General features: G+C 36.9%; 1 protein-coding gene across 1 annotated transcript in view; it reads right to left on the bottom strand.

Annotated features, from left to right (window-relative positions):
- LOC110588787 (WD repeat containing planar cell polarity effector) overlaps positions 1-15,021 on the bottom strand; it is a 341,481-nt gene that overhangs the window by 306,711 nt on the left and 19,749 nt on the right. The window contains exons 6-7 of the mRNA XM_021699173.1: positions 3,106-3,220; positions 190-323 (exon numbers count right to left, since the gene is read on the bottom strand). Of these exons, the coding sequence (XP_021554848.1) occupies positions 190-323; positions 3,106-3,220 (249 nt within the window). The remainder of the gene's footprint in view (positions 1-189; positions 324-3,105; positions 3,221-15,021) is intronic.

Raw genomic sequence — 15,021 nt, 5'->3', positions numbered from 1 at the left:
CCCGTAATGAGAGTAAAAAAGAAAAGGTAGGATAGGATAGCCACTATTTTCAGTGAATCAACCTTAATCATATAATTAACTCTGGTTTGTCTGAAATCTAGAAATGTTCAAGAATGAGCATAATATCCATGTGATACTCTAGCATACCTTAATAATTAATAATACAACTCTATAAATTGAAATCTCTACCTTATAATCCAAGGCTGAGAGTTTTTCCAGTCTTTTGTTTGTATCAGGAGAACCCATCTTCTTGGTAAACTGAATAAAACATAGTTTGTTTTGTGTCAAAAATGATAAGATGATAAAGTTGTCTGTGAGAAGAGCTAAAAAACAAAAACAAAAAAGATTTGATAATATTATAAAATACTAAATTAGAATAAAATGATAATGAATTGAGAATTTTTCCACTAAAATATTACAAAAAGCTATTCTCAGAAGATAAATACCAGTTGAAATAACTAGTCTCCTAAATATTATTATTTTGCAAGAATATTAAAGAAATTACAAATAAACATAATCATCAACCTAGTCATGCATGGATTTGATACCTTCCCTTTTTCCTAATACCATTTTACGATACACTGATGTTTGGGGACAACCACCAAATGAACCAAGGCTAGAAAAGCATAAAATAAAAGACTATCTCATACCTGAATGTAAAGATGAAAACATTTACTTTTATTTGTACTTAGCCTTTAATCCTGTGTTTACATGATATAAACCATCTGAGAATAAATTGGTTTTTTAGGGGATACAGATCAGTGTTCTCCAGATTTATTTATTTATTTATTTGAGAGAGAGAGAGACAGAAAGTGAATGCGCGCATGCACAAGCGCACAAGTGCACAAGCAGGGGAAGGGGCAGAGGGAGGAGGAGAGGGAGAAGAAGACTCCCCACTGAGCAGGGAGCCCAACACGGGGCTCTGTCCTAGGAGCCTGAGATCATGACCTGAGCAGAAGTCAGACGGTTAAACTGACAAGCCACCCACCCAGGTGCCCCTGTATTTTTTTTTTTTTAATTTTTCATCAATCAACCTTCTTTTTGAGGGTATACAAACTTGCAAACACAAGTCATTGCTGAAAAGAGGCCTTGAACTGAAATGAAATAAAGCATATTATACTCAATATGCGCATTACATTAATTAATATCTAACAATGAAGATGAGCAAAAATATTTCTACAGCCTTATTTCTAACGCACACAAGTAGGCAGACAATTAATATTCATGAGTTACATAAAGGGTTATTAATGTTATTAAACTTATTGATAAAAATTTAGTATATTAGGAATTTGAGAAATGTTTTATATTGTTCCTACCATAAAGAAATTATTGAATGTTTCATGCATTTTTCTTTACTTCCATACCCTGGCTGTGCAAGAAGCAACCAACAGTATATCTACACAATTACAGGAGAATCTGGAGAACTGCCAAGAAATCACATTGTTATCATGGTCTCATGAGAGTGTATTATTTTGGATATAAATAAAAGAAACAAGTAAAAAGATATCTCAGAGACAGGAATAGTGTTGGGAGTCTCCTTTTAATTCTTATACAGGAGCATCAACATGACAAAATCATCACAGCCACTATTTTATTTGCAGTGTCAACAAAGGGGTCAATTATTACACATATAAAAATGGAACTTCTTCCATAAGAAGCTTCCTTGACACCCTGTTCCTGTAAGGAAGAGGAAATGGCACACTTACAATCCTATCCCCAGCTTATTATTATCCAGAATGTTGCTAATTATAGCCATCCTGCAAAGTGCTTTTCTCTAAGATGATGAAATTGTGTCTAAGTTATTCAGAGGTAGCTAGTGATAGCACAAAGCAGAAGCAAGGTTTCTGTATTCTCACCTCTGTCCTTTCCACTAGATCACACTTTGTTTTGATTATTCAGTTAAGATACTGACAATTTGCAATCACTAATGATAATGCAACCTGTTTCTTAAACCTTTTTACCTTCAATAAAAGAACATAACCTTAAAACCTCAGGAGTCAGCACAGTGTAGCAGAGAGAAAATAGGCTCTGCAGCTAGAACCTGGGTTCCAATCTCAGTTTGGTTATTTTCAAGCTGTTCCTTAGTATCTCATTTATGGGCATGCTCCTTAGTGTCTTAGCTTCAATTTCCTTATCTATAAAATGGAAATAACTATACCATATAAAGTTTTATTTTAATTGAATGAAATAAGTAGGTTGACACAGAATTATAGAGCCTTTTCGGACTCAATAAATGTCAGTATCCTACCTTTTCAATAATTGGCTTAAAATCTTTTTTTGTGTGCTTTTTTAAAAGATTTATTTATTTATTTGAGCGAGAAAGAGTGAGGGAGCAAGAGTGTGTGCACGTCCATGTGTGTGTGGGAGTGTGAGGGTGGGGGAGGGGCAAAAGGAGAGGAAGTGAGAAACCCAAGCCAACTCTGACTCCAAGATGAGCAATGAGCGTGAAGCCCAACTCCGGGTTCGACCCCAGGCTCAATCTCTGACCCTGAGATCACAACCTAAGCCGAAACCAAGAGTTGGACACCCTACTGACTGTACCACCCAGGAGGCCCTTTATTATGTGCTTTGTAGCAATTATATACTGATTGTGGTATACTTAAAAGGGTCCAGCTTTATCTAGTATATTTGGCATTGGTTTTTGGTATTTAGAAATATTGCCCAAATTTTTTCAAAAGTTAGTATTCATAGATTTTGGTAACAAAGGATCTTCCTACTAGCCAAATCATAGATTTTTGTTGTTGTTGGTGGTGGATGTGTTAACACATTTGGGTTATCCAAAATTCATTTGAAAATGAAAAATATTTGAAATGTCAACAATAGGGGACTAATTTTGAAAGAACACACCAAAAAAAACACCTTCTTTTGAAAATACATTCACATTTTTTAAAGGAAAAAGTGAAAAATACTCAGAGTATGAGCCTAAGGCTTGACAAAATTTTTGTAGTAAATATTAGTCAAAACTTGTATTGGTCCCAGGGGTTGTAACTATGTTATTATAAGTGATTACTTGTGTTTGCAAGTCCCAGTGGTAATAATTAGTGTACCTGTTGACACAGTATTTCTCCTGCACCACTGTTAATGTAGGCACATGGGGGTAATTACCATCACTGATGGAGTCGGAGATGAGCTTCCCCACCAGGCTCCTGTCAATCACCACTTTTTCCAGCTGTGGCCCAGAGAGGCTTAGGGACACCAGCACACCTGAACCAAAGAGGAGCTAAAACCAGGTAAAGGGGTCAGGGGGAGAGATATACTGAGAATTAGAGTCTTTCAAAAATCTCTCTTTAAATGTATTTAAATTATAAAGATATTTACATGAGCATCTACACCATGAAATTATAAAGGTTTTTCTTCATTGAAAACAATCACTGCCATTCTGAGTAAATAGATACAGGTGACGAAATGATGCACCACAATAAAGGCACTGATTAAAGCTATGCAGAAACTGAATTTAGACCATGTTTATTAGACGCCTAATCATCGAAACACTTAGAAAACACCAATGTAGAAATAACTGCTTTGTATTGATTTCAAAAATGTACTGTGTTCTATTAAAATATTTTGAAAGATTACTATTTCTATCAGAAATTAAAAGATTTCTGAAGGTCTGAATAGTCGTTGCTATACATTAAATATAGAAAAGATGCAACCATTACAATATAAACAAAACAATATAAAAAGTGAATGTTACAATTTATTCGGAATTTAAACCCCGCTTCTACAAATAAAGATCTTGTCAGTTTAAAATATTAAATACATGTAAATCAAGGCAATTGAAGTAAAATGTTAAACTTTAATATTCAAAAATAAATAGTACATGTCACAAACAATTTCTCAAAAAGAGATAAACACAGTAAAGTACCAGGCTTTATCAATATCAGTGTTCACCCAACCACCAACAAAAGATGACTGGATATCACCATTATGATTTTATACTGTTCCTTTCCATTTGTGGCAGCATAATTCATTCATCTCCAAATGTTTAAAACTTCTGAAAGGACTATGCATATGCGTATGCTTGTTATCTATGAGACTATGAAATATCAACATTGGAAGAAATTGTTTCACCTTCAAGGCAACAGACTCAAAGCTGATGAATCATGGAAGAGCATATGGTATAAGAAGAAAAAAACCAATTGTCAGTAAACTAATCATGAACATGCTAGCCAAACTCAAAGACAACTATGATTTTAAACAAAACAGGGGAATTCCCCACCTACCTAGGAGTCGTGTCCCAGCTAGAAAGGATGATTCTGTGTCAAGACATATTTAGACATGTGTGAAGGATGAGCAGCATGAGGGACCAGGCTAATATAAAGAAAGACTACTACTTCCCCACTGCCTAACAGATTCCAGGCTCATGAATAGGAAAAGAAACTGAAGGGTCTCACATGACTTAATAGACTGTCCATTTAATGTCAATGCCCCTATAAGGGGCAGAGGGCAGGGAAGAGGTTACCATCTTTATTCGTTTGAGAGACTAATAAGAGAAGAACATTTGTTCCAAGAATTTCAAAATATTCACAAACTAATCTCTACTGAATTACATCCAGCCCTGCAATACACCTTGATGGCAAACACTGATATTTCTCTTTGGGGAATTCCCCCATAACAACATAACACATGGTCTTTACTTCTAAGTTCTCCCTTTTCAGGCAGGCAATTTTAGGGTCATCTTTCATACCTAGTTCTCCCCTATGTCACAGCTTTTTTCTCCCTTCCCCATTTATTCAAAACATCTATAAAAGCTGTCCTTTTCGGGGCACCTGGGTGGCTCTAATGGTTAAGCGTCTGCCTTCGGCTCGGGTCGTGATCCCAGGGTCCTGGGATCGAGCCCCACATTGGGCTCCCTGCTCGGCGGGAAGCCTGCTTCTCCCTCTCCCTCTCCTCCTGCTTGTGTTCCCTCTCTCACTGTGTATCTCTCTGTCAAATAAGTAAATAAAATCTTAAAAAAAAAAAAAAGCTGTCCTTTTCTATTTATTTTTATCCACTAAGACTTTACACCTATATTCCTGAGCATCTCTTTTCTTAGTTATCCACTGACTACTAGCTCTTTATGGATACTGGCTAGGCCACTTTTATCTTTGTATCTTCAATGCCTAAAATAATGCCAGGCACACAGTAGATGCTAACTAAATGTTTGAAGAAAAAAATCATAATTAACTCATTATAGGATTAGATTATTCATAGTTAGAAAGAAACTTAGTCTAATCTTCCACAATGACATGAAAGTTCCTTCTGCAGCACCCCTTCAAGCATCCTTCAAGCATTCAGCCCATGCTTGAATACCTCTAGTGATCAGGAGCTCATTACCTTACCACTGGACAGTTCTAATTGATTTAGAAATCATTTATTCATGTTTTTCATTCAACAAAAACTGAATGTTGATTATATGCCAAGCACTAAACTTAGTAGCTCAAAAGAGAATAAAATATAATCCTCAAAATAGTTGAAAGATAGGTTAATAGAGAGAGGGATACAAGCAAATAAGTGTAATAAAGTGCTATTACTGGTCCTATTATTGGAGTACATACTGGAGAGACTGGGAAGACTGAGTAGGAGATGGCGGTGCTTGAGCTTGAGGTAAAGGCTAATACTGCCTTCTAAGAACTTCTATAATAATCTAAATTTTTCTTCAATAGCACACTTTAAAATATTAAAAGATAATAACATAGTGTTAAGCATGGACTCTGAATCAGCATGAAATCAGCACTGGCTCTACCTCTTACTAGCTGTGTGACCTTGTGGGAGTTACTTAACCTCTTTATAACTTCATTTCCTCATCCAAAAAGTAGGGTAATATCTACCTCATAGGATGAGCATTAAATAACTTTTTACAAACAGTATTTAGAATAATGCCTGCCACGTAGTAAATGTTTGCAATTACTATTATTCAACCATTATTCATATGATGTATGTTCACTATACTATTTGCCATCTCTGAACACATTTTTTTTTTGTCTTTCTAAAAATCTTGTGCCCAGATTGGACTCAATACTAGACAGAGTGCACTAGACTCCAGGTGAGTTATCACCAGTACAATCTTTTGTCACCTTTCCCATTTGCTACAATTTCATAAGTATATTGTCTCCAAGATATCTGCAAGTTCCTCCAGAACTTTGGAATTTAATTTGTCCAAGTTTCAAATTTCTTTCCTTACTTTCTGCTCTCAGCACCACTATCATGAACTAACCCTCATGTGCTAAGAGCAATTGCTGTTTCTATGTATGAGCATTTGTTATCTTAGAAAATGAATTCTAAAAGACCACTTTTGTGAGATGGAGATATAAAGTGCAACCTGTGAGAGTAGGTAAAAGAGGGACGTAAGCTGGAAAGGATTTGAAGGGGAAGTGTTAAGGTACAGTAAGAAAGCATGCATGTTGCAGTAGATAATATGGAGATTGGAGCAGCGATTTGGGAACTGTGAATCCTGCCCAGTGAGTTTCAGCATTCCTTCAGAATCTTTCTTTGAAGGATAGGTGAAGCCACTTATTTATATATTCATTCATTCATTCCACAAATCTATATTTAGTATTTTATATGAGCCAGGCCCTGTTCTACGTACTGAAAATACAGCAGTGAACACAACCAACAAAGTCCCTGCCTCCCTCACCTCAGGGAGCTTGCCTTCTAGTGTGGACACACGCAACAAGCAAATAGTTTCGATATAATGTCAGAGAGCAACAAGAACTACAGAGAAAATAAAGCACAGTAAAGATGGGGATTTTAGGAGAATGCTCTTTTAAGCAGAATGACTAATAAAGAAATAAAAAGATCTCTCTAAGGAGATGACATTTGAGTCACTTGACCTAAATGAAGTTATTGAACAAGCCACAGGATTATTTGGAGAAAGGGAACTTGAGGTGGAGAACAGCAAATGCAAAAACTCTAAGGTCAGAATATGCCTGGAATGACTGAAGAAAGCTAGGGCAGAGTAGCTAGAGGGAAATGAGTGACAGTGATATTCACAGAGGATGAAATCAGAGAGGTAGCTGGGCCAGGTTAGGTTGATGAGAAATCATTGGGTTTTAAGCAGCAGAGAATTACAATCTAATTTATGTTTTAAAGAGGGGTCTGGGCAAGAGTAGAACCAAGGAGACCATTCGGAGGCTATTGCAGTGGTCCAGGTGAGAGAAGATGATGGCTTCGATAGAATGGCAATGCTAGAAAAAATGATATGTGGACAGATTTGAGATATATTTTAAAGGGAATCAACCAAGACCTGCTGAAGGATTGGATGTGGCATACAAGAGAAAAACTCAAAAATTTTTGGGCTGAGCAACTGGATTTAATGAGATAGGGAACACTCAAGGAGACACATATTTAGGGGGAATCAAAAGTTTGGTTTTGGACATGTTAGTTTATGGTGTCTATAGACATACAAGTAGAGATATTGAGTAGACAATTAGAAATGAGTCTGAAGTTCAGGGTGAAGTAAGGGCTAGCAATATATATTTGGGAGTCATCAAGAATATAAAGATAGTGTTTAAAGTCATGGAACTGGATAAGCTGTCCTGAAAAAATGAGTAGAGAGGTCATATGGGTGGGGCCCTAATCCGGTGTCCTCATAAGAAGAGGAAGAGACAAGAGAGAACTCTCTCTCCATGTGCACGCACAGGAAAGACCATATGTTAACACAGTAAGAAGACTGATGTCTGTAAGTCAGGAAGAGAGGACTTACCAGAAAGCAACCCTGACAGTACATTGGTCTCAGAATTCTAGTCTCTAGAACTGTGAGGGAAAAAAAACAAAAACAAAAAACATTTCACTCAATCAATCAACAAAATTGAAAGAGAAAGAGGACCATGGTCTGAGGTTTGGAGCATTCCAAACTTTAGAGGTATTAAAAGATCAGGTTAGCCCTCTTATTGAAACCTAGTTTGGGTACTCATCAGGATCAAGGTATGTCCATCATTATAGATCTCTAAATGTCTTGTGGCCTAGAGGTATCTCTGACACCAGATTTTGAAATAATAAGATACAAATAAATTAATACACTAATCAATGCATTTTTATACCTGTGGGAAAGCATAAAGTTTCCAAGTACTGGTGCTAAAGATAGTCCTGGATATAGTAATGGAGATAACCAGTATCAGGAAAAAATAGTCTGAAGTTCAGGAAAAGAATATTCCAGTTCAGATAAGAAAGTGTTTCCACCTGTTTCCCCAACAGGTTTGTTCCTAAACCCTCCAAAATGGCCTATGTAAGATTTGGCACGACAAGAAGAAAAAGGGGCACTAAGATATTGTCCCATCCTACTGCAAGCAGTCGGAAAATTCTGACAGCTCAGAAAATGAAAAAGAGGAGAGAAGTAAAGGGAAGCCACTACAGAGCAGATCTGAGCTTGAGGCTAGATCCACAGGATGAATCAATGGAAGACCCATGAGATTTCCCAAAACTGTTCTAATTTTAATGTTGTTCTTTATGCAGAACATGACTAAGGCAAAACAGGAACGGAAACTTTTTCTTTTCTCAGACGGTCTCCTAGGCAGGAAATACTATTTCTGCTCTGTCCATGTTTCTTTCCATTGCCTTTATCATTTCTCCTTCTCATTTTCTCCAATGAGCTCATACCAAAGAAGCTTTCTCTTTAAGAAAATGGGAAATGATTCCCATAATCTTCAAATGGCTCTTAAAATGGTTTCTCCTAACCTTAGATTCAGTACTTAATTGGAGATGAAATGGCACCGGGAAAAGAAAAAGAAAATTACATCAGATGATAACATTAATCTACACAAAACATAAACAACCACAAGAACCTGAGTTTCATTTCATTCACTAGGTCAAAATATGTGAGTGCCTCCTATATAAGCCAAGTATATAGATGGGGATACAATGGTGAATAAGGAAGACACATGTTAGTAGAATATATATAGAATATAGGAGAAGACCTCATTTCAGAGAGAAATGGAGGTTTTGGTTAGAATAAATGGCTGTTTCCTAGAAGAGAGAGTTCAATACCACAGAGAAGAGAAATGCATCACACTTGGTCTCAAGTATTGAAGAAGAACTGGTGCAGTAACTGTAAATGAGCTATTTTATAATAGTGATCACAAACAATTCCAGTGAATTCAATATTCTCATTGGTTAAGAAAATTCTCCCCAAATCCATGTGACTATTACTATATCTGAGGAGAAAATGAAAAGTAAAGGTATGCAGGGTCAGTACTAAAAATCAACAATGAGTGACAGGTTCAATCCATGATCTGAAAATTAAGTCATGAACAGGCAGCAAAATCTGATCCCCAAAATCATTAGCAGGCATGTGGGAGACAGCAGGTGCTGAACACCACAATCCAGAGAGACAACAAAGTATTAGGACTACTGGAGTGAATTCTAGGGCTGAAGGAAATATTTAAAGTATTATAGAGCCACTCCTTGGAGGTCCAGTGAATTTACATCACGATGGTACCCAACACTCACTCAATCCTGCCCCCAATCCAATCCATGGGATAAATTCTGGAGAAACTCTGAGAGCTATAGATAGTCAAACAATTTTACATTGGGGAAATCTATAATGAAGAGTAGAGTCACTGATCATTTTAGCAGATAATCTGCTGGAAAAAAGATAACATGTCTTCTGTAATTTATTCCTTCATTCAGCAAACATTTGAGTATAGAGGGAAACCATGCCTGACTAATCCATTAAAGTGGAGAAACAAAAGTGAATGCAGTTAAGAAAAGGACAAAAAAAATTTAATTGACTTACCAGAGGGAATTGACTTAAGGACAAAAACAAAGGACAAGAAATAAACAGGTATTTTTCTGGATAGAGAAGTGTTAACAATGGGGTTTCCCAAAGATTTGTACAGTGCTATTCAATATATGGAATACATACATGCCTAGAAATTTGCCTGCTAAGTCTATTCAATATCAGAAATCTCCTTTTCTCACTTACTATGAGTAATGCTACTTTTTAATCCCTAATGGAATTTTCAAGCCACCTCTTTTATGTTTATATATAATTATTACATAAAAGTGATCATTCCTAGAAAATATTTATAATCGTGGTGAAATTCATACACACACAAAAAGTACAAAGGTAAATCTCCTATTTGCCAGTAGTTTCAAAGATCAAAAGGGATAAAAGTAGTGGTAAGAAGTGAACAGGAAATCATACCAGATAGCACAGTACTTTTGTACAAAATTTTACAATTTACAGAGGACTTCTATACACATTATAATACATGTAAAATGACAGTACAACTCCGGTATCTAATAAGTATACAAGTTAAAAAAAATAATAGTAACAAGGTTAATTCTCATACTAATTCACGACCAGGAAGGTAAAGCAACTAACCAAAGGTCTCATAATTAGTGGGAAAGTAGAGACTAAGACATAGGACAAATTCAGTGTTCTTTCTCACACCACTGAGGAACTAATATCCTGTAATACCCCATCCAGTTTTCCTCTCTTCCTCTCTCTTGCTCACTCTTCACTCTAAACCAGTCTCCCTCTAAACCAGTGGTTCTCAACTGGGGCTGATTTTGGCCACCAGGGGACATTTGGCGATGTCTGGAGACACTGGTGATCACAAGTTCTATCTGTGAGTTGCTTCCACAGAGGCTCACCCGAAGAGAGTGCTCGTAAATGAGCTGCTATGATGAAGGTTCTCCCTATCTGCATCAAGCCGATTTGGGGGATCCTCAAATTCTAACCAACACTTTCCTTACATAAAGAAAGAGTAATGTCTGAACACCTGGTCAGATATCTTAAATGGAGTGGTGAGCAGTGCACAGTTCAGATCAGGAGCCTGGAGGAAGCCTGTTCTGTATGCTTCTCACCATGTCCAAGGCAATGAGTGATAACTAATGCCAGTTGTCAAGACAGAAAGAGCCCCAGGGCAAGTCAGAGAGCTACCATAGCTTGATAGAAATATCCTGGAAGAACACCTCCTCACTCTTGCTCTAATTCTTAGCTCACCAATCAGCCTTCTTATCTATAATTTTGTCTCTTGAGTAATTCAGCCATCAGGTAGGAATGCCCCAAGCAAATGAACAAAATCTATGATGCCAGATATTATGACACTATAAATTAATAAATTGACATGCCAGTTAATAAATCAGTAGCTTATGAGTTTGGTTATTGTGAATGTTGTTAGTACAAGAAAACAAATAGAGATAACATAAAAGATAAGTTTAATTAATCAGAGGTTTTCTGCCCAAGTCTATGATACATTGTTGAGTAAGGAGTGTGTGCAGAATTTCTAAAAGTTGCAGAACTACATGAAGAGCATCATCCCATTTTATTAGGAAAAAAGTGCTGTGGTATATATATATATATATATATATATACGCATGTAGAAATTATGTGCATAAATACAAGAAAATGTCAGAAAGACTATGCCCAAAACTGTTGACACTACATACCTCAAAGAAGTGAAATTAGGAGCTAGAGGCATGAATTTTAACTTCTGGCCTCAGATAGAGTTTTTAAAAATTGGGATTATGGATGATTTTTTAACTTTTTATATGTTTTTGGTATTTTTCTATAAAACTTTTTAAAAACAAAGAAGCAGCTCTTAAATTATTTGGTCACAAATATATTTCTTATTTTGTGGTTTTAAAGAGATGCTTTTATGCCACAAAATCTGTTTGTAAGAAGTCAGAATTTAAATCATACTGAAAATGAACTACAACAGTGGATCCTTACTAAAAGGATCAAGTAGGAAACTGGACTGAGTCCCTCTCCTCTGCAATTTCACTTACTAAAAAAAAAAAATCAAAACACTTTTTTCTTATCATAATGCTTTATTAGATTGTTCATCCATGTCCAATTTATTTACTTACAAAAAAGAATATCACTGTAAAGTATAGTAGATCCAAATTATGGATTATTATGCACCTACTAAAAATAAGGAGGTAGATGTAGATCATTGACAGGTATGTTATACACTGTTATGTGAAGCAAGTTACAGAACAGTATGTACAGGGTAATTCCACTTATTTTAAAAACAAATGTATATGCATACATAAACACAGAGAAATGTTTGTAAATACATGGAGGAAGGACATAAACCAAACTGTTAACTGTGGTTATCATGAAGAGGGGAAGGAGCCTGGGGTTGGGGGGTACTTTTACTTTTTACTATATACCCGTTCTTATTGTATGCCATTTTAGAGTGGTAAGGAGTCATTTTAATTATTTTAAATTTTATTTTTTAATTTTTTATCTATTTTTTATTTTAAGTAGGCTCCACACCCAACGTGAGGCTTGAACTCACAACCATGAGATCAAGAGTACATGTTCTACCGACTGAGTGAGCCAGGCACCCCTAATTATTTTAAATTTTAAAACATTAAAACGGAATAAAGATCACCACTAAATCTTTTTTCAGTTCCCTTTGTTTGAATTTACTATTTTTAACTGGTCACCTTCACCCACAGATTTCAAATTCACCAATATTCTGCCGATTTTCTTCAATTTCTCTAAAATCTACCATTCTTAATATATCTGTTCTCTTTGATTAGGACCATACTCAACAGTTGCCCCTGAAACATTCTGCTTCTCCTTCCCTGTAATAAAATACTAATATAGCATAAATCTAAAAGAGCATTTCCCAAGGCACAGTCTGTGAAATATTAATCTCTGAAGATGTTCCAGAAAAGTAAGCTTGGAAATTTTGTATATACGTCACCTCTTAAAGACTGACAACAGCACTTCCTGACTTAATTTAAACACACACATACACACACTCACCCTTAATATGCAGTCAGATACCTTCCTAATTTAACAACACAGAGTATTATGCTGGGCTTAAGCACAGCAGAGATTTCTTAGGATTAGTATCGTTAAATTGTTACTGCTTCTTTTTGTTGAGCTAGAAATATAAAACCACAAAAATCTTTAAAAATAAAAATCTATCACAAAATACTGAGCAGTTTTATAACTTCTCCCAAACAGTTTATAACTTTGCTCTAATTTAACATACCAAGCACAGTCCCTGCCCCCCTGGAACTTTTTAGTCAAATCGGTGAAGCAGATAGTAATTAGATGGTCATATAATAAATGTAAAACTGGAACTACAATGAGTGCCAAGCAGTACATGGTCTTGTAAAAGCACATAATAGAGGATAGAGCTTGTCAGGGAAGGCTTCCCTACAGCAGTGATAACTGGTGGTCTGAGATGTAAGGATAGCAGTGTGTTACCTCAGTGAAAAGGGGAGCAAAGGGCATTTTGGGCAGAGCTAGGAATAGTTTAGGCAAAGGCCCTGAAGCAAGAGAAAGCATGTTAGAGCATGAGGGACTGACAGAAGCCTGTGTGGCTGAGGCACTGAGATTTGTTTTGTTTTGTTAGGGCACTGAAATTTTTTTCTTAAATTTTTTGAGAGAGAGTATGTGCATGCGAGTGGGGGTGGGGGAGGGGCAGTGGGAGAGGGAGAGAGTCTTAAGCCAACTCCACGCCCAGCACAGAGCCCAACTTGGGGCTCGATCTCACAACCCTGAGCCGAAATCAAGAGTCTAACACTTAACCGAATCAGCCACCCAGGAGCCCCAATTTTTAAAAGAGAGTATAGTAGGGGATGAAGTTAAAGAGGTAAGTAGATTAGGAAGAGTTCAGTCTAGCCTTTAAGAGTAGTGTGATGCTATAATTTTTAAAATTCAATTTATTGATTTAATTTTTGGAATGGATAATACAGTCATGTAGTTCCAAAAGAAAACAACAACAAATTATACAGAGGTAACAGTTAAGTCTTGTTCCTGGGGCGCTGTGGGTGGCTCAGTCTGTTGAGAGTCGGACTCTTGATTTTGGCTCAGGTCATGATCTCAGGGTTGTGAGATTGAGCCCCATATCAGGCTCTGTGTTCAGTGCGATGTCTGCTTGAGATTCTCTCTCTCCCTCTCTCTCTGCCCCCCACCTTGCTCTCTCTCTGTCAAATAAATGAGTAAATCTTTTTTTAAAAAAAGATCTTATTCCTTTTCCTGTATCCCTCCCACCCATGCTCCCTTACCCCTGCCCTAGTTAATCAGTTTTCAGTTCCCTATCTATTCTCCAGAGTTGTGGGAGGGTTTTAAAGAGAAGAGTGACCAGTTTGCCTTTTAAAAATCATTTTGGCTACAGTGTGGAGGACAGACTGATGGGGAGCAAAAATTGAAGCAGGTAGAACATTTAGGAAGTGTTTAAGTAGTCTAAAAGAGAGATGAAGTGAGGTGGCTCTGACTAAAGTTATTAGCAAAGGGATGGAAAGCCTCCAGCCAGTGTGAGAGAGATTTAGGAGATAAAATCAACAATAAGAGTTCAGTCAGACATGTGTGTGTGGTGGTGGTGGGAGTTAGGTAAAGAAGAAGATAATTTCTAAGATAAACAGGAGACTTCCAGCTTTCTGGTTTCTGTAAGTGGATGGAAGGCAGAGCTATTCACTGAGACTAGAATAGCAAAAGAAGAACAGGTAAAGGGCTCTGAGTTCCATTTTAAAGATACTATGTTTGGGAGTGCCTGGCTGGCTCAGTTGGTACAGCATGTGACTCTTGATCTCAGTGTTGTGAGCTGAAGCCCCACATGGCGGGGGGTGGGGTGGGGGGGGTGGGTAAAGTTTACTTAAAATTTTTTTTAATTAAAAAAATATATACGTGTTTGAAATATCTTTGAGGTACCCAAGGGGAGACATTAAGTAGGCAACTAGATTTATAGATTTGGAGCAAAGGGAAAAGGTCTGAGCTCTATAAAGAAGCCATTAAAGCTATAGATATAAATTTGATAACTCGGGAGTTCAGAGGAGAGAGGACAGGGCTTAGAATTGGACCTTGAGGAACTCCAACATTCAAGGACACAGGAAAGGAGTATGGGCCTGAAAAGGAAACCAAGAATGCCAGAGAGGTAGAAAGAATACCAGAAGAACAAAGTATCAGGAGAATTAACAGGAAAAAAGCACTTCAAGAACAAGGGAGTGGTGCAGTGCTTGGGTGGCTCAGTCAGTTAAGCATCCAACTCCTGATTTCAGCTCAGGTCATGATCTGAGGGTTGTGAGATCAAGCCCTGCATCAGGCTCCGTGCTGGGTGTGGAGTCTGCTTAAGA

Source organism: Neomonachus schauinslandi, chromosome 10 (assembly GCF_002201575.2).
Source record: "Neomonachus schauinslandi chromosome 10, ASM220157v2, whole genome shotgun sequence".
Lineage (NCBI taxonomy): Eukaryota > Metazoa > Chordata > Mammalia > Carnivora > Phocidae > Neomonachus > Neomonachus schauinslandi.
This window is presented reverse-complemented; position numbering and strand designations above follow the sequence as displayed.